The 22,993-nt window shown below is 56.8% G+C and overlaps 1 protein-coding gene across 1 annotated transcript in view; it reads right to left on the reverse strand.

Moving 5' to 3' along the window:
• Nucleotides 1–18,136, reverse strand: part of AJAP1 (adherens junctions associated protein 1) — a 33,791-nt gene extending 15,655 nt beyond the window's left edge. The window contains exons 1-4 of the mRNA XM_069035227.1: nt 18,092–18,136; nt 16,728–16,906; nt 12,113–12,179; nt 1,173–1,896 (exon numbers count right to left, since the gene is read on the reverse strand). Coding sequence (XP_068891328.1) covers nt 1,173–1,896; nt 12,113–12,179; nt 16,728–16,906; nt 18,092–18,136 — 1,015 coding nt within the window. The remainder of the gene's footprint in view (nt 1–1,172; nt 1,897–12,112; nt 12,180–16,727; nt 16,907–18,091) is intronic.
• Between the last annotated feature and the right edge of the window lie 4,857 nt (nt 18,137–22,993).

Raw genomic sequence — 22,993 nt, forward strand, 5'->3', positions numbered from 1 at the left:
AGCACTGGAAGGAAAAGCAGATCTGGAGCTCAGGAGCTTTTCAATTGAGGGTGGACGAGCTGGGATCAAACAGGGCCTTTAGACCCGGGAAGGAGTTTATCGCATTCACTGCTCGAAGAGAAGTTAATTAGCAAAAACTCCGATCCTGGAAAAAGCCCCTAATGAGAGCTAAAGCCTGAAGATTAAAGCAGTTGGCCCTCTGGGAGCTGCCGGGGCTGCAGCTCCCGTTGTTCTGCAGCCACGCAGGACAGCAGTGGTGGCACCGGCGGGTGGGTGGCATCACTGTCAGCTCGCCCTCACCTAAACAAGGCAGCCCACTCCAACAAGTCCCAGAGCCTCAGCACATGCCAGGAGCCATCCTCCCACAGCTGGTGCAGGCAGAGGGGCTCCTGCAGCTGGCTGATGGCAACAAGCCACTGGACCCCACCCTCCTGGACTGAGTGATGCCACTGAGGCCAGAGGCACTGACCACAGCAGGTCTGGGGAGACCAGGCTGATGCTCTCATCATGCAGGGAACAGCAAAAGCCGCAGCCCTTATCAATACTCCCTCACTGATCTATCCAGGCAATTCCAGCGTTTTGTAAAAGGTGTGTAGGCTGGGAGTTATTTTTCGGCTATAAATAACTCCTTTAAGTCAGGAACAACATCCTGGTTGCATCGTCTCTTTCTGCCAAGCAGGGCAGGCTGGATAAATTAATTGGGATTAAGATTAGGCCATAAAATTCCTTTTCATTTCGACTAGAAAATCGCAGTGGGCTTAAAGCAGTCGATGCACAGTGAGTAAATTCTGTAAACTATCCACCGGTATCCCACGGTTTAATATCAGCAATAACAAATATAATTTGCAATAAATGGGAAGCAGCTTTCCCATCCATGTCCACACAGCAGCCAGCACTGGGGGAAGGCATTGCTGTTCCGAGCGTGGCGCTCAGCGCGATTATGGGAGATGGGCTGTGGATGGAGACTGTAATGGGAAAACACAGCAAGTGGCTGGAAAACGCCTCGGATAAAAGCGATAATCAGCACCGCCATTCTCCTCCGAGCGCCTGTTTAATGTCACACTAACTTCTGTCCCAGGCAGCGCTGCCACCGGGACACTCGTGCTCTGCTCCAGGACCCGCCAGCCCTCCTGATGTCCCCGGGCACCGCCCTGGTCCCCGGCAGACCCTACCTGTGCTGTCTCCCAGCCCGCGAGGCGGGCGAGCATCCTTGCCTCCGCTGCTGTGGCCGGCGGCCGGCTCGGCGGTGCTGCTGCGGCCGGGGCTGCTGCGGGGCACGTCCCCGCCGGGCGGGGGGCCCGGGGTGCTGGGAGGCCCTCGGGGCGGCGTGGCAGCCGTGACGGCGGTGGCGGCGGCGGCGGTGGTGGCGGCGGTGGTGGCGGCGGCGGTGGTGGTGGTGGTGGCGAAGGCGCCGGGCAGCGTGCTGCTCTCCAGGGAGTCCTCCTCGCCCGTGGGGCCCCAGACGATGACCTCGGGCAGCGCCGTGGGCCGCCCGTCCCGTGGGGCGAAGCCGCGGCCGCGCAGGTGCCGCCGGCCTCTCCGGGAGCGCGGCCGGCGCAGGGGGCGGCCAGCGGGCAGTGGGGCAGCGGGGGGCGGCCGGCGGGAGCGGGGTCTCTGCAGAGGGGGCGCGGGGGCGCAGGTCCAGGGGGGGCCGGGGCGTTGCAGCTCCTCCCCGCTCCCCGTGCCCCACAGCGAGCCACGGGACAGTCTGTGCCGGAGCGCTGGCCGTGGCGAGAGCCTCCCCCCAGTGCCGGTGGCTGGGGGCTGGCAGCTGGCAAGGTCCATGGCTAGGTGGAACATGGCTATTAAAATCCAAGCATGGCTTCCGAGCGGGCAACCTGACCTGTGGACAGACAGGGACCGTGTTAGAAGGGCAGTGGGGCAACCCCGCACTCCCTCTCAGTATGGCACACCCTTAGATCTCCCAGCCCAGCCACCCAAAACGTCCCCCAGCTCCATGGGTATCATTATCCTCCCTGGTTCTCCAGCCAGAGTCCCCCTAAGTGGCATTGTGGGGAACCCTGCACTCCCTCCCCCTGAAAACTACCACTGCCAACATGGCAGGCTGAGGATCCAGATTTGCAACCGTGACTTTTCAGTTGGTCTGGGAATGATGGGAATGACCTGAGGATGGGTTTTACCAGGGAACACCCTGGAGAAGTAGCCAGTGCCTGCTTTGTCCGAACTCAGCCCTTTTGGGTGAATTATCCAAAGCAGACGGCCCAGCAGAGCTCCAGCAGCACAAGCTTTTACTCCAGGGACACTGAGATGCGGGGGTATCAGAGAGCCTATCCCCTGCTTCCCAAGCCCACAGGCAGCATGATGAGTCCCTCAAAGGGCTGGAGCAGATGAGTCTGTGGGCTCTTGCATTTGCACGTGTAGCCCATCTCCCACTATGGCAGTCACCCACGCCGCAGCAGGAGCATCCTCCCACGGAGCACGGCACATCCCCTCCCACGGCGTGGGGCACCCAGAGCTGAACACGACCCTGCAGCACAGGGAGGGCAGGAGGAGCAGCCCCTTTCTGCCACAGAGTAGCTGGAACCCCCCTGAGCTGCTGGCAGCTTCAGTAGTTACAATTTTGCTTTCATGTCACCGTCACGTCACATCACGTCACAGCCCTCTCCCTTCCCCAGTGGCACGGCACCAGGGCCCTGCTCACCTCACGTTTCCTCCGATGCTGCCCCACGTAAAGCGGCAAGGAAATCTCTGATTGGTAAATTTTTGTTGCTTTTTTTTTCCCCCCCGGAAAAAAAGTCATTAGGCCAAAGCCCAAAAATCTTTCCTCCATTTTACTCAGCTTTTACACGAGAAAGACTTTTGTTGAACTCAGCAGGAGTTAATGAGAGCTTTACATGGCTAAACAGGCTAATCCTCCGCAGCGGCGCCCGCACAGTCCTTGGGAGCACGACAGAATGTGCATCTGGTTGACAGAAGCATTTGTACACTCCCTCCGTGCCTGAGCAAGCGAAGCTAAAGGAGCTGACCTGGATACTCCCAGGCACAGGCTTTTTCTGCTCAGAGGATCTCTGCTTTTTTCCTAATTGGGTATTTTTTCAAAGCGTAACAGCATTTATTTTGGGGAGGGAGAAGGCAACGCAAGGAAAGAGCGCAGAAGGAGAAAGGGAAGAGCCAGAAACAGATAACAGAAACCAAAATAGTTCAGGCTGGGGGAGGAAGGATTTCAAGGCTTCAAAAAAACCACAAACCACCCAAACCGTGGTGGTGGTGGTGGGTTTTTTTAGAGGCCAGCAGAGTGGTGGCAGCACGAAGAGTGTCCCCCACGTGCTGTAGGCAATGTCATGCTTCCACTGGCGAGGAGTCACAAGCTCATGCTCCAGCCGGATCGTCAAACACTTACTCACCTTTGCAATGCTCAGGATCACTCCTGTAGTGTGTCAGGCTTGATTTCAGCCTCTGCCCAACTCCCCAACATCACCTGACACCTCTCCTTGCAAGGAAGGAAAGGTGCTGGGCACCTCCTGGCATGTCACTCACCCCAGGTGCCACCTCTTACATCATCTGTGCCCACCCCCAGACCTCACCCCCTTCCCAGCTCTCTGTGTTGTCACACTCAGAACTTTTATGAACGGTTGCTGAACAGAGCAAGGGAAGATGTGCCCAGCCCAAACTTGGTGCTTGCTGCATCCCAGCCACTGCCTGGAAACTTCTGAAAGACAAAATGCCGGTGCCTGGGATTGGCAGCTCACAGGAAAAACAGATTTTCCTCCTGCTTCCATCTCCTGCTGTCTCCTTGTGACATTCCAGGCTGCAGTGATGGCAGCATGAACTTGCAGGGGCTTGCTCCTGCAGAACCTGCCCGAGCATGGATGTATCATTCACAGCAGCACCAGGAGGATCTGTGGGCAGAAGCAACATCCAACCCTTGTCTTCCCCTGGGTCATGCTGGAAACTTGTATCCCAGCACAGCCAGGCAGTGCTGGTGACACCCACACCAGTGTCCCTCACTGCTGCCACTGCTCCCCAGGCCAGAGGCTCTGGGATGGATGCAGTAAGGGACACCCAGATGGGGCAGACCCCGTTCTGCCCTGAGGACAGCTTGGGTCACCGTCCCACCAGTGTCCCATCAAGTGATGCCACCCAAGGGGCTGTCACCCCAGGAGCGTCCTCCTCGCCACCACACAGGCTGGCAAGTCCCCAGGAGATGGCTTCAGGCACAGAAGCAGCCAAGTCCGGTTACCTCGGAGGAATTTTGCGTGGCATGCGATCTTCTGAGGGCTTTGCAACAACAGATAAGAGCAAGTGTCCTTCAGAATAAATAGCAGCGTGTAGGAGTTGCCGTTGTCGTGGCAACGCAGCGTGATGTGCCCGGCGCGGCGGCGGGGATGGATGCGGCAGCGCGTGGCGCGGCCAGAGGCAGGACCACCCGGCCCTCCCCTGCCACCCCTGCCCCCGCCCCACACCAGCCCCCTGACAAGGCTGGCAGGGGGAGTGACACGTCCCAGAGGACACCCAGGCAGCGGGGATACATCCCGCCCGGAGCTCCTGCCACCTTGTCCTTGCCCCAGAAAACCTGGGCTGTCCCAGGAGAGCCCGCTGCGGCTGGCACAGCACGGCCCGGCCCGGCACAGCGCCCCGGGAGCCCCCGCGCCTCCGCCTCCCCGTCGCCAGAGCAGGCAGGAGAGCACCGCACGCCTCTCGGGAGCGCCAGCACAAAGTCACCGCTGCTCGGAGGCCGGGAGGGCGTTCCTGCTTTGCCGAGACATCAAACAGCTCAAACACCTCCTCAGTGGCACGAGCTGCTCCTCAGGGACAGCAGAGCAGAGGGAGAGCCCCCTGTGCTGCTCCCAGTGCATGGGATAACTCCCTAACTGCACCCAAAGAGGGGGTCCTGCATAGGGAAGGGAACACATCATCCAGACCCACACACAGCACCCGTCTGCCTCGGTTTGGGGGCACGGAGCCAGTCCTGGCCGGGGGCACACATGGGCCAGAGGGATGCATCGGGCAGGGCTGAGGTTACACTCCTCGCACGGGAATCAGGGCTTTGGTTATTCCTCACCCCCCTATAAGCACACACAACCTATTTTGCAAACAAATTTGAGGAGCGTGGGCAATTTCCACATTACTTCCTTTCCCATCTTGGAGGTGAATGGGAATGGTATCCCAAAATACTTTTCAAACTCTACGAAAAACTCAATAAAACTCTGAAACTGGGTTAGATAAAGCAACACAGAGCGGATATATTTGAGAAAATGAAATCCTGTCCTTGATCTCCTCAGCCAAGGCCTTGGCTCCCAGCAGCCACAAATCCTCTCCCTTGGCTCCACGGTTGGTGAGGCGGCTGCGCTCACACACAGGAAATGGAACTCCCACAAATATTTACCTGCGAGAAGCACGAGAGCAGATTTCAAGGAAACTGCCGGGCTAATGACACGGATCAGGCACACCAGGCACTCCGAGGCTATTTCCTGAGCCCACCCGAGCCCATCCTGGTTCCAAAGGTGATGGAACAGTGGGTGTTGCACTGGAGCCACCACGGCCTCCCCACCCCACACACCTTTCAGAGTCCTCCCCTGTGTGAAACCCCTTCCTGAATGCTTCCAGGTGCAGCTGTGTGCTTTGAAGAAGGACAGTTGGCACTTGAGAGAGAGATTAATTTCAAGGATGCTGGAGGACGTGAGCTCGCCGCGGTCTTCGGCAGCCGGGAAGAGGCTGCTGTGGAACTTGGCTGCTGCCGCCACTGCGCACATGGTACCAACCTCCACGTGCAGGGAGGGAAAGCAGAAGCATCCAGCATGGAGTGGGACAGAATAGCCCCTGCCCCAGTCCTGGGCACTCTCAGGGGTGGTGGCACCTCAGGCAACCCTGATGCCGCAGACAGGACATGGATTAGTCCAGTGCACCCGCTGTGCTCCCAGAACCCCCTGGCTCCGGTAATGTGTCTGAAAATTAACTGGGATCACGGCTCTGACAAACATCAAAACACCACCCGTCAGCACTAACCCACTTCCCCAAAGCCTCAAAGGCTCACTCGAGTGCAGTCCCTTTCATAAGGTCCTTTTTTGCTCTCCAGCATCGGCCCCTTTCTCCCCTGCCTGTGGAGACACTTCAGAGGAGCATTAACTGCAGAATAGGCTGATTTTTAATGCAGAATTATACAAATGGAGCCGTTCTTCCATTTCATGCCTCCTGTTAGGTAATCTATCGGTATTGCACAGGGAATCAAGGTTATGTCCTTGTTGGGGTGATTTACGCACTCTGAGCATTTCATATCTCTGAACACCAAGTGAGGCAGGGACAGAAATATTCCTGTGAATGCCCGGAGCACGAGCTGTGGTCAGAGAGTTGGGGTGATGTTTCCTTGACCCAGGCAAGACAAGGCAAGAAAGCTCTAGGAAAAGCATCCTTGGCAGCGCGGCGTGTCCTACAAAGGTGCTCAGAGTGGGGCAGGTTATGAGAGTACGTGCAGGAACTCGCTGGCTCCATACGGAATAGAACGAGGCCGCTGCATCCCAGCGGGTGACTTTCACACTGGAGCAGGAAGAAGAGGGGAAAACTTCAGTGGCAGATACTTGGCCCACGATCGTGTGTCCTCGCCGAGGTGGGAACTGCAGCCACCACTGCAGCTGCTCTCCTCTCCTTCCCTCTGTCCTGTGTGATGATCCCTGCAGTGCAGCGACTGTCCTTTCTTGTCACACTACCAACCATCACCATGGAAATGGAGCATTGCCATCCTGCACTCTGGGCTGGACCAGGACCCTCCCCAGGACTGGGAGGAGGGGAGATGCACCATCCCATGTGAGGGCGGCATGGATGGTGGATGCCATGGGATCAGCAGGAGACCTTGTGGACCACCCCTTGCATGGCGTCAACCATGTCCCACCCCACACCCCTGCCACAGCAGCACCATGGAGACCTCTCTCCTGAGCCGTGTTCTGTTATGGGATGAGTTTTTCTGATCCCAGACCCAATGGGAACTGGGAACATACAACCCACTGCGCCATCTGTAGCCCCAGCTTCTTCCTAGATAATTATAAATTTGTGAAAATATGGCTGCCAAGCTCTTTAAAGCCAGGACTGGGACTTAAGGCACAAAGGCTGACACACAGTAGCACCTAAGTAAATTAAATGTGCCACATCACTACCTATCTATATTACAGTCCTGAGCTTCAGGATTACCTGCTAATAAAAGTGATATTTAAAACAAGTCCTAAGTTCCTCCGCTGCCCCCTTCTCCCCACAAGTAATTAAACTGATGCGGCTTCCCACGGTGGAAGGGATGGGATTTATCATGGAGGGAAATCAGTAGAGGGTGAAATAGGTTGAATCCTCCCTGCCACGCTGCTGCAGCCAGGCAGCCAGTGAACACCCACTTCCCTGGGAAAACGGGGCAGAAAGGGGTTGGGTGGGGCTGGGAAGCCACGGGTCCCCCCAGGATGGAAATGCCAGGATGGACGCAGTGGGATCCATCCCTGGTGGTGCTTGGGGAGCCGTGAGAGGGGGGCAGGAGGGCGGCTGTGGCGGGGGGGAGCCGCTCGCTCTTCTGCCTCTGCCTTGAGCTCACCCAGCTGCAAATAAACAATTTTACCATTTGAATAGCCGCGAGTGCGGAAGGCATAATTAATACCCAGTGGTACCATCAGCCAATGTGCTGATGCGGGAGGTGCAGCCCCTGCCAACGCCGTCAGCGCACAGCTTTGGCTCCGCAGAGCATGGCCCCGGCTGCTCTTGCCTCCAGGCCCATCCTTTGCCAGAGGCAGAGGCAGGGCAAAGCCCCAGTGCAGGCTCCTGGGACTGGTGCTGGGGCCTACCAGCGCAGGACGTCTCCAGTGCATCCCGCACCCACACAGTGGGAAGAGTCAGGATCTGGCAGAGCAATGTGGGGAAGAGTAAAAGGGAACGGGCAGAGGGCAGGCGTGCGTGGCATCGCTGCGAAGGCAAGAGCTGTGCCCACTTGCTGCCAAAGTTGGGCCAACCTTTAACCCTGAGTTTCAAGTTCAGTTCCCATTTTCAAATATTTTAAAAGACACTGACAGGACAAAGGGCCCAGTGCCTCCAGCCAGCCTGATGATGAGTGTGAGAGCTAACACAGCGAGCTGGCCAACACTGCCCATTATGGCCAGTCCAGCTCAGCTTCATTAGAGAGGGCAGGACATCTGCTTTAGAGTGTTTTCCCTGGTCTTCAGGGATTATTTCAGGCAGGATTTGAGAAGTGCCAAAGTGGATGGGAAGCCCAGAAGTCTGCATGCATCTTCAGACAAAGACATGTCTCCAGCAAATTTCTGTGCAAAACCAGTGCTCGGTCATTTATCTGCCACCACTCTGGCAGCAGGAGCTCTGAGCCCAGTCTGGCTCCCTGGGAAGACTCAGAGGGCTGCGGGCTCATCTGCCAGCATGGCAAGACAGGTCCCAGACAAGCCAGGGGATGAACTGGCCTTAGTGCTCCCCAAGGGGAACAGCACAGTGGCAGGCTCAGGCCCTGCACCCCACGGTACAGCTGGAGCATCCCTCCTGGCAAGGCACAGTATGGGTGGTCCTGGAGCATCCCCCACAGTGGGCATGGGGCAAGTACTACTAGAACATCTCCCCCAGCAGCACAGCCTGGGTACTGACAGAGCATCCCCTGCAGTGGGCATAGCTTGGATACCACTGGAGCATCCCTCCCAGCACACACAGTGTGGGTACCACTGGAGCATCCCTCTGAGCACACACAGTGTGAGTATTGCTGGAGCATCCCTCCCAGCACACACGGTGTGAGTACCACTGGAGCATCCCTCTGAGCACACACAGTGTGGGTACCACTGGAGCATCCCTCCCAGCACACACAGTGTGAGTATTGCTGGAGCATCCCTCTGAGCACACACAGTGTGAGTATTGCTGCAGCATCCCTCTGAGCACACACAGTGTGAGTACCACCGAAGCATCCCTCTGAGCACACACAGTGTGGGTACCACTGGAGCATCCCTCTGAGCACACACAGTGTGAGTACCACCGGAGCATCCCTCTGAGCACACACAGTGTGAGTATTGCTGCAGCATCCCTCTGAGCACACACAGTGTGGGTACCACTGGAGCATCCCTCCCAGCAAACACGGTGTGGGTACTGCTGGAGCATCCCCCTCAGTGGGCACAGCACGGCCATCGCTTCCCCCACTGCCACCCGGCCGCCCCAGCCAGCAAACACTGCGTGCATTTAGCGTGGCAGGGACGGACAGTGGGGCGTTTCATCAACCCGGCAGCGATAACACTCGGCTTTTGTCCCTCCCGGATAAAGGGGGTTTGTGAGCGCTGGCTTTCCAGCCCAAACTGGCACCTGTCGCCAACTTACCCCACTCGTCCCCCCCTTGAGTTCTGCACCAGCGCTGGGGACCAGGCAGCAGCAAGAGCTCCAGCTCAGACACAACTTGATGGGAAGTTTCAGATTTCCAGATCCACCAAAATCTTGTTGAAGAGCCACAGTCTCAAGCTCTGCTCTTGCTGATATGAAAAACAATCCATAAACCTAAGGAAATCAGGGGTGTCCCCCCTCATTTTAGCTTATACCCAAACCTCCTCGTGTATTCCACCTTCTCGTGCACCACAGAATTGCTGCCCAGGCTTTACATACTGATGGCGACCAAGGAGGTCCTGGCACACGAGACAGTGCCGCCTTCTCCCATCCCCATCACAGCACGGAAAACACTCCCCCATGTACAAAAATCAGTCTGCTGAGGGAACAGGGCTGCAACATATGTAGAAGCACGTTAAAACCAGAGCTTAGAGATCATCCCTGCTGTTAGTTAATGCTAACCACAATAAATAGGGCCAGCGGCTGAGCTGAGGGGCTCCCTGCTGTGGACACAGGCGCAGGCAGGACAGCGCACTTCCCCGCAGCTGCCATCCAAGGATTTTCTGCTTTCCCTGTTTTGCTCATGAATTTTCTTCCTTTGCCACACGTCTGCCTCCTGTACAATCAACTGCAGCATGATCAGGTCTCCCCCTCGGATAAAGGGACTGCACTGGGGTGTCCAAGCAGGATGCAATGCCCAGCACTGTTGGATGGGGCGGGATGGGATGGAATGGGAATGGTATGGCAGAAGCAAGGCTCTCCCCACCAGAATGGCAATAGTCCTGCCAGATCCCAGACTGGAGCTTATGAGGGATTTTGTTCCTCTGAATACATATTCACAAAGTGATTCCAAGGGATAGCAAATAATTCAACCCAGCCGTCGGCTCTGGAGGACCTACAGAGAGGAAAACCATGGCACAAAGCTACAGCTTATGCTGCCCTTTAACCCCACCCCTTTCCAGACAAATAACCCAGCGCTGGTCTTATTTTCTAAATGAACGTGCTTGAGCGTGTCATTACAATGAATGCGGGAAACGCTTTGATCTAAAACAAAAATAAGATAAGTTGGCTCAGTACATCTAAAGTAGCAGCTTAACAAGCTTTAAAACAAAACAATTAAAAGAGGTCTGTGGTGGCTTTGTAACACAATGTGTCTTCGCAGGAGCCGCGCATCAGAGCGCACCGCGGTATCAACGGGAAATGCCTCCAACCATGGAACAGACCCAGGGAGAAAATACCTCATAATGGGATTTTTAATGATGGCTTCCCAAAGTGCCTTGCTTTCCCAGGAGCAAAGACAAGCACTGACCCGCTGGAAGCGTCTGGCTGACCAGCACAGGCCCAGCTGATCCTTCCCCACAGCAAAGGCTGGATGTACACACATGGAGTTCCAACTAACTCGGGTCTTCACTCCAGCACCACAGTCTCCTGGAGGAGCTGCTCTCAATTTGCACTGCAGTGACTGAGATCCAAACCTGTCTTTCTCCCGGGAAGTCCCCGGCAGCCCAGAGATGCACAGCCTGCCCGGAAACCTCAGCAGCCATCCCCAGGAATGAACACAGGCAACACGTCAATAATTTCAAAAGCTCCATAAACTCTAACAGAAATGGAGAAGATGAGAGGAATGAAGACTCTGAATGCAGAAAGAGGAACAGATGGCTTTTATGGAGCAAGAAATACAATAGGAAAAAATGGAGCAGCAGAGCTCTCTTTGAAGGTGTGAATCGTCAGTAGGGAAGCCTGGAGAAAGCCAAGGCCTGGGAACTGGGAGCTCAGTGCAGGGCACTGCATTACCCAGCCGAGGCTCTGGCTGGTGGTCCTGGGGAGCTCCTGCCCCCCCCGGCTCCTGAGACAGCACTGGCTGTGCCCAGCCCCACCACAGGGACATCCTGCTGCCAGAGAAGGGTCAGCGTGACACGCAGCATGGAGAAAGAACAGCCCAAAAAGATGATGAAAAAGCCAAGCTAAAATAGAAAGTGAAGGCAGCGGGAATGAACTCCAGGGCAAAGACTCTTGATCCTGTCACAGAGAGTTTTAAATCCCTTTTAGCACCGAGCAATTTCTTTTCCATGGAGAAGAGCCATTCTCCCTGCCATGGCCATCTCACTGTGCATACAGAAGCCAGGCAGCTCACAGGCTCTCCCAACTGCAGCCATGGCAAAATCCTGATGGATCAAAGTGACGATGAGGATTTGCCTCCAGGACCTCAAGAACACTGTGCCATTGGGGGCACAGCCCCTCGGAGCCCAACTGCCAGTGAGTCAGGGATCACTGCGCTCTGCATCTCATTAAAAAAACAATAATCCCCTTTGCAGGAGAGATTAAACTTTTGCAGCATTATCTCCAATGGGTTGGCAGCAAGGGATGACCTCCTGCATCCCTCAGAATCTCAGCTTCCTTCAAAGGCACCTATGCGCATCCATCCTCATCCATCAAAATTAGCAAAATTGATTTTGCCAGAGAATATGTCACTTCGACAGGAGCCCAGAGTAAGTCCTGAGTGTATCATGTCAGATGATGCTAAAGTAGAGCCCCTTACAAAGACAAGAAACAAGAAGATGAATAAGTCATCCTTGTCCTTTCCATTAAAAACTTCGTCAGGAAACGCATGAATGACAGCTACTTGTAGAAGACAGGTTGATTCATTTTGGGAGCTCTTTCTAAAATAACACTTGCCAGCATCTGGAATGGTCACACCTTCCCTACATAAACGCCCCACTGCTGGGGACTCAGCCAAGCTTTGGCTCTGGCTGGGACAAGGCAGAGCCAACCACGCTCCCGGCGGGATGCGCGGCTTCATCTCCTGGCAGTCATCACCCACGTTCCGGTGGGTCCTTAAGTGGATGTCCTCATCCATGTCAATTAACTGATGCTTCATTACTCGAGTCCTGCAAAGGGAGCAGAGATGCTATCGCAGGCTCCGGGAGCAGGGCTGGGGTCACGCGCGGAACTCAGGCAATTACGGAACGCGTCCCTGAGGAAGCCGCGTGTGCTCGCCAGGCAGGCAATTCCCGGGGGGGCAACCTGAGCTGCCCCCGACCTTGTCACATCTTCAACCTGAATGGCGTGCAGCGAAGTGGCAACATCAATTAGCGGCATTTGCTCTCACCAGTGCCTCGAACGTTGCTGCTGAGCAGCATGTCCCCAGCTTTCCCATGCTGAGCACAGCAGCTCTGCACAGCTCCTCAGCTTGCATCACACAGCCACATTCCCTATTTATAGTGCTATAAAACATGGCTGGAGTTTCTCCTGACCATCCCAGGATATTGCAGAAGAGCCATGGCCAATACCCTCGGGGACAGGAGCCATCAATTCTCACCAAGCTGTAGCTGAAAGCCACAAATCCACTCTCCTGCGTGGCACAGGGTGGTCCCTCACATGGCATGTGCTGTGCTGCCGGTGTCCTGCGGCACACGGTCACCCCTGCACCAGCATGTTCCCATCTCCACGCTTCTCTTGTGCTAGGGCATCTGCCCTCTGGTAAGCTCCTGTTTTTCCACCTCAAGGATCCAGACTTGCCTTTTGAAGGAAGTGCCTTGCCGCTCCCAGGCTACGTGTTGTTTTTGAAGCAGCTTCTGCTCAACCTTTATTTGGAAGTCAGTGGAGCTGACTTCCAGCAGTGGAGCAGCCAGGCCAGTGAAGCTTCACTGCTCCCGCCTCGCCACGGCTAAGCCTCATCCCACAGATGCTTCAGCCAGGGTCCGGAGCAGCTCTGTAGCCAAGGCGCTGCTTCTCCTCCCTGCCAGCTTCTGCAGCAGGAGCTGAAGAGTCCTTTCCATACCCACAGAGATGCTGTGCCAGGGAACAGCTTCTGCTCCCAGTGGCTCTGGCTCGTGGGGACACAGCAGCCATTGGCAGCGGGGACACAGTGCCCCTGGGATGCTCCAGCACTGCCAGGAAAGCGGAGCTGCCAAGAAAGACCTTCAGAGCAAACTTCAACAAAAATCATCGCATGTCAAAGCGTATCTCCTGCCTACGCATCATTTCCAAGTCACAAGAAGACATTTTGCAGATCAGAGTTGGAAATGAGCACTTTGTGAATGATTTGCTTTATTTATTTTTGTAAGTCCTCAGGCGAGTCCCAGTGGGTGCTTTGGCCTCCTGCCCTGGGCACCCAGCACCCACTGACCCCACCCCTGCTCATCCACCTCCAGCCAAGCTGGGTTGTTCCTCCTTTTCTCTGTGTTGCTTGGGACCATAAATGCCAAATCTCTCAGCACTGATGGGAGGACACTCCCACACAGCTGCACTTGGGGCAGGTCTCCGCCCTGCTCCCAGAGCATCACACCCAGCAACCTTGGCTTCATGTCAGCACCCCAATACACAGCACCCAGCCCTGCCACCACGCCACAGGCAGTGTGGGCACTTTGCCTCCAGCTTGAGCAGAGTGTGAGGGGCACTGGGGGGTGATGGAGCCAAAATGCCTGTCAGTCCCCACCACATCCCCAGTGAAGGAGCTCAGCGCTGCACTGAACGGAGGTTTTAGTGCAGCTTTGCCTTGCAGAGCCGCCGAGGCCAGAGAAAGCAACTGACAAACTCAGAAAGCAGCAGAGATTCAGCAGCAGAGAAAACCTCATTTCACAAGGAATCCTCATAAAACCAAATTAATGTTGAAGGATGAAGGCAGGTAAACCTCCCACAGTTAAGTTCAGGCCACTGAGACTCAGTTTAAATCTCTCAGCAGTTCTGATTTAATCAATGCATTTCCAAGTGAAATTAGATGAAGTACATCTCCATCACAGGAAATTATATAAGCTATCAAAGTCTGTAGGTGCAAGTCCCAGTAAGAAGAGCCACAGAAAAATATTCATATAAACTCAAATTCCATTTTTAAGGAGTCACTTCAGGACCAGAGTTTACATCCTTTTAGTGAAAAAATTCACTCTGATGAAAACAGTGAGCCAAGGCGAGGAAGGGCCAAGCAGCAGGTTCGGGAGCAACCCCTCATAACCCATGGTGGCTGCTGGGATGCTGGGCTTGGCCAGGAGCCCCCTCCCAGCAGCACCACCCAGCGTGGGAGGGAAGGAAGGTGGAAGGGAGGAAGTATGGAAGGCAGAACAGAAGGAAAACCCTTTTGTTTTAAAGGAGGGGGTGAAAGTGCCGACAATGTCACACCATCCACTGATCCCACCCAACACACTCAGCCTCCAGAAATTATCCTGCTAGAAGAGTGTTGCTGTCAAACCCAAACTCTGTTGGGCTGAAACTGTTGTTGCCCACTTGGTCACCACCAGCCCTCAAGGAGAACAACAGGCACCACAACCCGGAGCAGAGCAGCTCCTGCTCCTCCTGCTCAGCACACTGAGGTTCCGATAATCTTGGTAATCTTTCCTCCCAGTCCTTCTCCCATTAGCTATATTTAAAGGCTTAAGCATGCATACATTTTCATAATGAACCTCAAACCTGTTGGAAGTCCCACGGCTTATTCACACCCTATGGAGCTGCCCTCGGGAGCTGCTGGCAGTGCTCACCACTGCCCTGTATCCGTACCTACCTATAGATACCGAGGTAAATAAGGCATGCTGAGAGAGCTCGAGGATCAGATTGGGTGAGAGAAGGTGGGAACAAGGTTGGAGAGCTGGCCTTTGCCTGGCTGCCATTCCCTGTTACAGGCTGGGTTCTGAAGGAACATTAGCAACTCCTTCTTTCCGGCAGATGACCATGTACAGAAGGCAGAGCCAAGCCGTGGCACTCCGGCGCTGGAGCAGCTGGGCCGGCAGCTCGCCCGTCCCGTGTCCTGCCTGCCGAAGGCTGGCACAGCAGCTGCCACACGGGGCAGCCCCCAAACATCCCGGGCAAGCGGCGGCACCACGACAGCTCCCACCCGCCACCCCACTGGAGACACCACAAAGACAAGGCAGTGGCTCCGGCGTTATTACAACAATTATTCATGCTCCGGGAAGCGGCTGCCGAAGCCCCGCGCCGCTCCCCTCGCCTCATCTGGGAAATTGCTGCCAGCGTGGAGGTACGAACCGCTGCATAAAAGTGCAGTTTATTCAAGCATTATTGTGGCTGTTAAGTATCATAGCCAGTGACACCAGATGAATTTCTGTGGCAATCAATCCACCCGGGAGCAGCCAGCTCAGCCCCTGTGTGGATGCGGGATGAGTAAGGACTCCTCAGTGGAGGCCATTAACTCCCACTTCTTACTGCTCTCATTACTTCCCAGACTGCAAGGCTTGCATCTTTGACGAGCGGCTGAATCTACATTTGACAGTGTGAACCTGATGAGTGAAATTCATGGAAAATGTTTTCTTTGGCAGTAACTACAAGGCCCATAAAGTTTCCACGGAGCCAATGTGCAGGGATGTATGCTTTTAATGAGTTGTTTTATACAATAGCCGAGAAATTGCAAACGGTGGTTTTACTCCTACTGCAAATCACTCCACAGCTCAATGCTGTAAAAACCGTGGCATATTGTTTAAAACATTATATTCGTAGCTATGGAGGGGAAGTTCTCGGCAGCGCTGGAAGCCTGGCATGCTGCAGAAAGCTGCCGTGCCCTCACAGGCGGGCGCAGGCACTGACGCAGGCGTGTGCACGTACACGTATGTCTGTGCACACTCAGGGAGTGACAGAGCCACTGCCACCTCCCCAAAAAACAGATTTTTGCCCCGCAGCACCCACACCTGCCAAGAGCAGAGCAAGGCTGGAGCATCCCTGGGACCTGGCAGAGGCTTTCAGGGCAGCGCTGCTCGCTCAGCCCCGCTCCGAACCGGGGAGCAGCAGCTCCCCTTGACAGGAACCGAATAATTCTGAGCAATGCAGTTGCACAGGTCCTGCCCTCCCCGGCGGAGGAGCACGTCTCACCGCGAGGTCAGGCACTGCCACCGCCCCGGGCGAAAGGGATCCGACTTGAAAGGAGCAGCACGGTACCACCTCCCCGCCGCAGGCAGCTGCTCCAGGCAGAGGCTGCGCGGGGTGAAACGGGCGCTGCAAAGCTCCACTGCTTCTCCTGGAGCTATTTTTCTAGTAGTCTTCGAGAAAATGAGGAGAAATGACATGGGAAATGTCAGAAATAAAGCCAGAAGCAATTAGAGTTAGAGAGAAGGGAGAGCAGCAGGCAAGGTTAGCAGTAAAGTTATCTCTTATTAAAAATAAAACACGGAGGGACTGGAAGCTGATGAGGTGGCAGAAAGGACAGCCTGGTGCTGGGGATCCAGGAAGCACAACACAGAAATTCGCAAGGCGAATGAATCGAGGAGGGAAGCAAGCAGAGGGCTCCTGTTTCCACTGCTAAACTCTCCTCAAAAATAACAAAGCAGAGGGCGTCCTCTGTTCCCAGGATTACAGCTTTCTGCCGCGCCAGCCTTGGGAAACGGCCCTCCAGCTCCACTGGGCTTTTCACCGGACACACGATAAATCCAAAAGCGTGGCACCCTGAGAAAACCCTCGGGTGCTTTCGCCGGCAGGAATTCCTAAGGTCACTACATCACCACAGACTCTGCCCTTCCCACACGCAGCAGCGCGTCCTCGGCTGACGGATGGACAGACATCTCCGGCGGCAGCTGTCTCCGATGTCAGACATCTCCGGTGTGCCCGTGCTGTCGGGGTGCACCAGCCGGAGGCACGGGACAAAGACGGGGGGCACTGGAAGCCGGCTCGCCACGTGCCTCTGGAATACGCGGCACGGCACGGGAGTGTAACAGAGAGGCCGAGGGCCTCCCCCAGCTGCTCAGCACAGACAAAACCTCAGTTCAGGTTTCACCCTCCAGGACTCCATCCACAGCCCGGGCAGAGGGACAAAGCCTCCAGCGATTCCCAAGGGTGGCGGACAAAGGCTTTTCGCATCACCACTCGCTGTCCGTGGATTCGGGGGGCCCTGCCCGCCTCCCTCCGTGCCCCCAAGCTGCAGCCATGTTCTGCCAGAGCGCAGGGGCGCGGGGGGCGGCGCGGGCTGATGGGCTCCCCGAGGTGCTGCGTGGGGTAGGGCTGGCGGTGGGGGCTACACGCACCCATCCACTCACCCCGCTGCTCCCCTGCCCACCCAGTCCTGCTCCCCGGGGAGCAGCTACAGGGCCCGCTGCGAGCTGCGGGAGTGAGGTGGCCGCTCGGGACTGCTCGCCTTGGGACCCCTCTCCCCAGCAGCAGGTGATGTGCCGGAACCACCGTCCCGCTCGGTGGAGGGACGTTGGAGGTTTGACCCCTGCCCAACACAACCGCTCAAACCCAGGACTTTCCAAATACAAAACCGGGTTGGGGAGAACGAAACAGATCGTGGATTTCACTTTTCTTTAGGGTCTCACTTGTTTAACCCACTGCTGCTTTCACTCGATTCCGCTGAGATGGGCTGAAGCCACCAAAGCCCAGGTACTGCTGGGGCCCCGGGGCCGCACACAGGCAGGGTCCGGGGCCAGGGCTCTCCAGCCACAGCACCATGGAAATAACAAGATTTCGGCTCAGATGACTTCGCAGCGGTAATGAAAATGTGTTACGTAACACTTTGCCTCCGTCTCCTCTGCTTTGCAATTCTCGATTAATCTCCCGAACACATCCATCCATCCATCCATCCATCCATCCATCCATCCATCCATCCATCCATCCATCCATCCATCCATCCATCCATCCATCCATCCATCCATCTGCCCGCGCCCCGGCCGCCCCTCCAGCCCCTTCCCCCGAGCGGCCCCCGCCGGGGCGGCCAGGGGGGAGCGAGCAGCCGGCGAGGGGACGCTGACCGCGGATCCATCTCCTGGGCAGGGCGGGCGAGCGGGGCCGGGGAAACCGGGCGGGGGGAGCCCGGCACGGAGCGGAGCGCGGACCGGCCGCCTCCCCGGGCGCCGGCAGCCGCCGGCTGTACCGCGCGCTCCCCGCTCCGCTCCACACACCGCTCCCCATCCCGCATCCCGCTCCGCTCCTCAGCCCTCTCCCCGCTCCCCACTCCAAGTTCAGGGTTTAACTCCGCCGCTCCCCGAGCGCGCCCGGCGGCGGGATGCGCCCGGCGCTGCCCCGCGGGGCCACCGCTCCCCGGCCCTACCTGCTTCCCGGGAGCCGTCGCATCCACATCGTCACGTCTCGGCCCGGCCCGGCCCGGCCCGGCGGGGCTCAGCGCCTCAGCGCTCCATCCGGGCGCGCCGCCCCGCGCCCGCGGCGGCGCTCAGCGGCGGGGCAGGCGGCGGCCGGCGGGGCGGGCATGCCCGGCGGCGGCGGCGAGGACCGGGGGTCTGTGCTCCGGAGCTCCGGCCCCTCAGCGCCGGCGGGGCAGCTGCGCGCCCGCGGAGGCTGCGCGCCCCATGCGCGTGTCGGTGCGGCTCGGCGCGGTGCGGTTCACCGGGGCTCGGCTCGGCTCGGCTCGGCGCGGCGGGGCTGGGCGCGCGCGCGTCTGTGCGCGCACCCGCGGGGCGGGGGCGGGGGGCCGCGGCGCGGGGAAGTTGCGCGGGGCGGAGGCGGGGGCGGAGCGCGGCCCCTCCGCGCCGCGGCCGAGCGGGGGTGGACCCGGATCGGCACCCGCGCCCGGACCCGGTTGTGACTCCGTCTCCGCGGGGATCGCCGGGCAGTGCCGGGACCCCGCCGGGGAACGGCCCGTCCTTCCCGGGACGCCGCCTCCGGCAGCCGTTTCCCCCGATGGAGAGCTTCTTTCCCTGGACCCCGCGAGCAGTCGCTCGCCGGCGGCCCCGGGGAGCGAAGCCCCCGCTCCGCCGGTGGGCACTGGCCCAGCAGCTCCGCATCCCGGGACCGCGGTGTCACCGCGCGGAGCCCCGGTGTCCCGTACAGCCCGTCCCCGCCGGGCGGGCAGCAGGGGAGTGCGGGTTCAATCCGTGCTTTGCGGGCAGGGCGAGGGGTGCCCCGCAGTTCAGCAGCCCCGGGGAGCCCCGGCCCGCTGCCCGGCGGAGCGGGCCCGGCTGCTTCTGCAGCGGGCTCCACCAGCCGGCCGAGCGGGCGTCCTGCTCCCGGAGCGGGCATCCTGCTCCCGAGCCAACCCTGGGAGAGTTTCCATCCTGATCTGCACAGCTGGCCCGCAGGTACAGTGTCGGGCCAGCGGGAGCGCGGATCCGCCACCGCCGCCTCGGGCCCCCGCACCGAGAGATACGCAGCCACCACCGAATTCCCTTCGGCTGGAAGTGCCTTTCGTGCTCCGTGCTCGCCCAAAGACAGCCGAGCACAAAGGGGAGCTTGCGGGGAGAGGCGCTGGTTATTTTGGGAGGTGTTTCATCAGAGCCTGATGCGTTTTCTCTCTTTCCGGGGGTGCTGCCAGTAAGGAGCGACATTATTCCTGGTGTACTGTAAGAAAAGTGTGTCTCTCAAAAGCCGAGCTGCTTTTCTGTTCAGCTGCTGCAATAAAAGAAGTTTTTGTACGCATTTGGGGATACATTCTTCAAAGCTGCTCCTGGCTACAAGCGAGGAGCAGAACCGTGGTGCCCAGAGCCAGCACTGCCGGGGTGTCCCTTCACGGGGACAAAGCACCTGCAAGGACGGGGCACGTCGGTGACCACGGCTCACTCGGCTCTGAACAGTCACAGCGGAAAGCAAGGCTTGTGGAGAGATGAGTCTCTGCTGCCTTTTTGACTCACTGGGTTTCTTTTCTGCCTCCAGAGAAACTTACTCTCCGGAGAGAAGGAGCCTCCTGTGAACAGGGCAGCTGGATGGAAGGTCAGCGCTGTCCCTTGGACGCCTTGCCAGCCCCTGCTCCTCATGTGTGCTCCCGCTGGATCGGCTCCAGCTGCCGCTAGAAGTGCTGTAGCTCAGCATCCAGATCCCCACGTTCCTTGGAGCTGGATTCCTGGTCAGAAGGAACCTCATGTGGGAAGGGTGAAATCTCGGGGGTTGAACTGCGGACCGGCTTATCCTGGGAGGTGGCAGCTGCCCGGGGAACAAAATCTTCCATCCCAGCCCAGGCAGATCCAGGGCTACAAAATGCCTAAGTAATGGCCGAGCCGTGTTTGGTTTTCACTAAGCACGATCCTCACTTCTCGGGGCGGTTGGGGCTTGGTTCCCTCACCAAAGGAATCCCACCTTCGGTGGTGCCACAAAGCCGATGCTGTCCCCTCCCCACCTCCTGGAGCAAGCCTCTTACAAACGGGCTGTGGCTCTGTCCAGTCTGCCTCGGGAGGGAAGGAGCCTCGAGCCCCAGGGTGTTCATTACAAACAATCCCAGGGTTGTACTCACAGTGCTCACAGCTGCTGATTACGGCAGCTGTGGCACAGACAGGTAACAAAATCCGGGGTTCACCTGGGCGCACCTGCCTGGGGGCTGCAGGTGCAGGGACCTGGAAGAGAAAGCTCAGCTTTACTGCAAGCCCACGGACTTTATCAGCCATTAAACCCAGCTCACCAACATGAAAGATCTTGAGAGACAAGAAGGGAAGAGTGTTCGATGGAGCCTGCGAGATACTGGAACGCAGTTAAGTAAAAGACAATCAATTAAGGCTTAAATAAACCCAAACGAGCAAACGTTAATGAGAGCTATCTTGTATCTCAAACAAATCCTCTTAACTCAGCCCCACTTAAAAAAATATTATTTCCCCATTTGTGCCAAATGGGTGGAGCTGGAGGAGGACTGCAGGGAGGACCATGCTGGGGATCTGGGGCCTGGCAGTGCGGGTTGAGCTACTGGATTTTTGGCTACAAACATCTGGTTTAGTCTATGCACATTGGTCAGGCAAGTGACCGCAAGCATGGAAAGGTCCCATGCCCTCATCATCAGCCTTCCTCTGGCCCTGAGCCTCTTCTCAAGCTTCTGGCCTCAATTCCACATTGCAACATCATCAGCCAGAAGCTTCCAGAAACAAAAGAGATCAAAGGAGGGTTGAGGTTTTCGACAGTACCAAAGCAGGTGTTCAGGCAAAGCTTTTATACGCAGGAGATTATTTGGGTTTTCAGGGCTGCTTTGGGATGCTTGGAGAGGAAACCTCACAGGGAGGGAGATACCTGGCCAGAGAGTGTGTGCATCCTTGCTGCCCTTCGGGGAGCCCTGCCTGTCACTGCCCAGTGACACGTGCAGCACGCACTCCGTGCCTCCCTGAAGCAGCCAGCACAGCATCTTTTGTGGTGTTTGAATAGGCGGGCGGTGCCACTCGGCAATCTTGGCCCTCTTTGTCTCACTCATCTCCTCAGCAGCGCTGCCGGGGCCGCCTGCCACGGGCAGGCGATGGAGCAGCCCGCTGCAGGAGCGGGAACCGTGAATTATCCCACCATTTAAGTAGGAGGGAAGGAAGTCATTAGCGAGTTCATTTGTCTAACTTGTTCTTCTCAGAGTCGTCGCTCTAAGAGAGTAAAGTTCCTGGTGCTGGTGAAAAGCTGCAGGCGCTGACTGGGGCTGGCTGCTGTGCTGGGGGGCACAGATGCTCATGCAGACACATGTTAGGGGAGAAAAGAGGGTTTTTCCCTGCAATCCGGTCTGTGCTTCCCAGGTTGTCCATAACAGCCCCTGTGTGTTCACCCACCCACCCACCATGATCTGGATCAGGTGTGGGCACCCCAAGGGTGCTGTGAACCACAGCAGGGGAACGCTGCCAGCTGTGCTGAGCTTCATCCACCGTGTTCTGAGGCAAAATCTGTTAATTTGCCTCTGAGTGGAGAGAAAGACACTGCCCCAGCTACGCTTGCCAAGGAGGAGTGAAAATTGTCTCTTCAGTAGAAGTAGGTTGTCATTACCCATTTTCCTTTCATACGGGAGAAGCAGAAGTGTTACTTGGAGCTTGTGAAGCACAGAGGAGTATAATGCAATTTCTGCCTCCTTGTAGCACCGTCCTTTCGTTTTTCAGACCAGTGCTGACAGGGAATAGGATTCTGGAAAGCACCCCGGGGATTTTATACATTGAGCAGCTCTCTTGAGACTTGCATTCCCTTCAGAAAGCATCCCCCACTGCCCCAAACTCCTCTAATGGCCTAAACCACATTGTCTAACAAGGCACAGCTCCAACCTGGCATGCTGGACCCCTGGAAAGAGAATCACAAGGCAGGAGAGCGGGAGGGGAGGGATGAGATGGGGAAAAGCTGGATGGGATTTCATGATCCCATTCTGCAAGCCCAGAAGAGTCATCCAAGTCCCCAGAGCCTCCCTGCTGCAGGGCCTGTCTGCCTGGAGGTGTCAGCCAGCCTTGCAGCCACAGCTCGCTTTCCTGGGGGGGGTGCTCCCTCTGTCCCCAGAGTCCTTCCCCAAGGAGAGGAGGCAGAGCCCACCTCACATCCCCAGCTCCAGGAGCCCTGTGATGCTCAGCCAGTCCTGGGGCCCAGCGAGGAAGGGAGGGAGCTGAAAATAGGGTAACTGAGGTTCTTGTTAATAGGCCCCTTGGGGCAAATCAGAGTGAAATGATGCTGAATGACCAGTATTTTTAGATATATATATATATGTGTGTGTGTGAGAAAGGTTTATTTTGAAACAATTTGGTTGCAATGGAAAGGGAAAAAAAGGAAGCCGTTTTGGTTATCATTAATAAAAATATAGCAATACAAAAGTATAAAAGTATCACTTAAGAAAATATAAAAGGAAAAGACAAAGAAGGGATAAGGGTAGATAGTGGAAGGATCTCAGCACCTGGGGATCCAGCAACAAGACTCGATTGTTGCAATTTAGATGTCTGTTGTTTGAAGTGATGGTCTTGGTCTGTTGGGGGTGGGGAAAGCCTACAAACCCCAGTGTGTTCATACAGGCTCAGGTTCAGGTGGGAATGCCCAGGTAGCTCCCTCGATGGAAGTTTTACACTGAGTGTTGCAATATTGCACAGTCCTCTGGTGGAGGGCCCCAGAAATGAGTCTGTGG

Source organism: Aphelocoma coerulescens, chromosome 21, assembly GCF_041296385.1.
Source record: "Aphelocoma coerulescens isolate FSJ_1873_10779 chromosome 21, UR_Acoe_1.0, whole genome shotgun sequence".
NCBI lineage: Eukaryota > Metazoa > Chordata > Aves > Passeriformes > Corvidae > Aphelocoma > Aphelocoma coerulescens.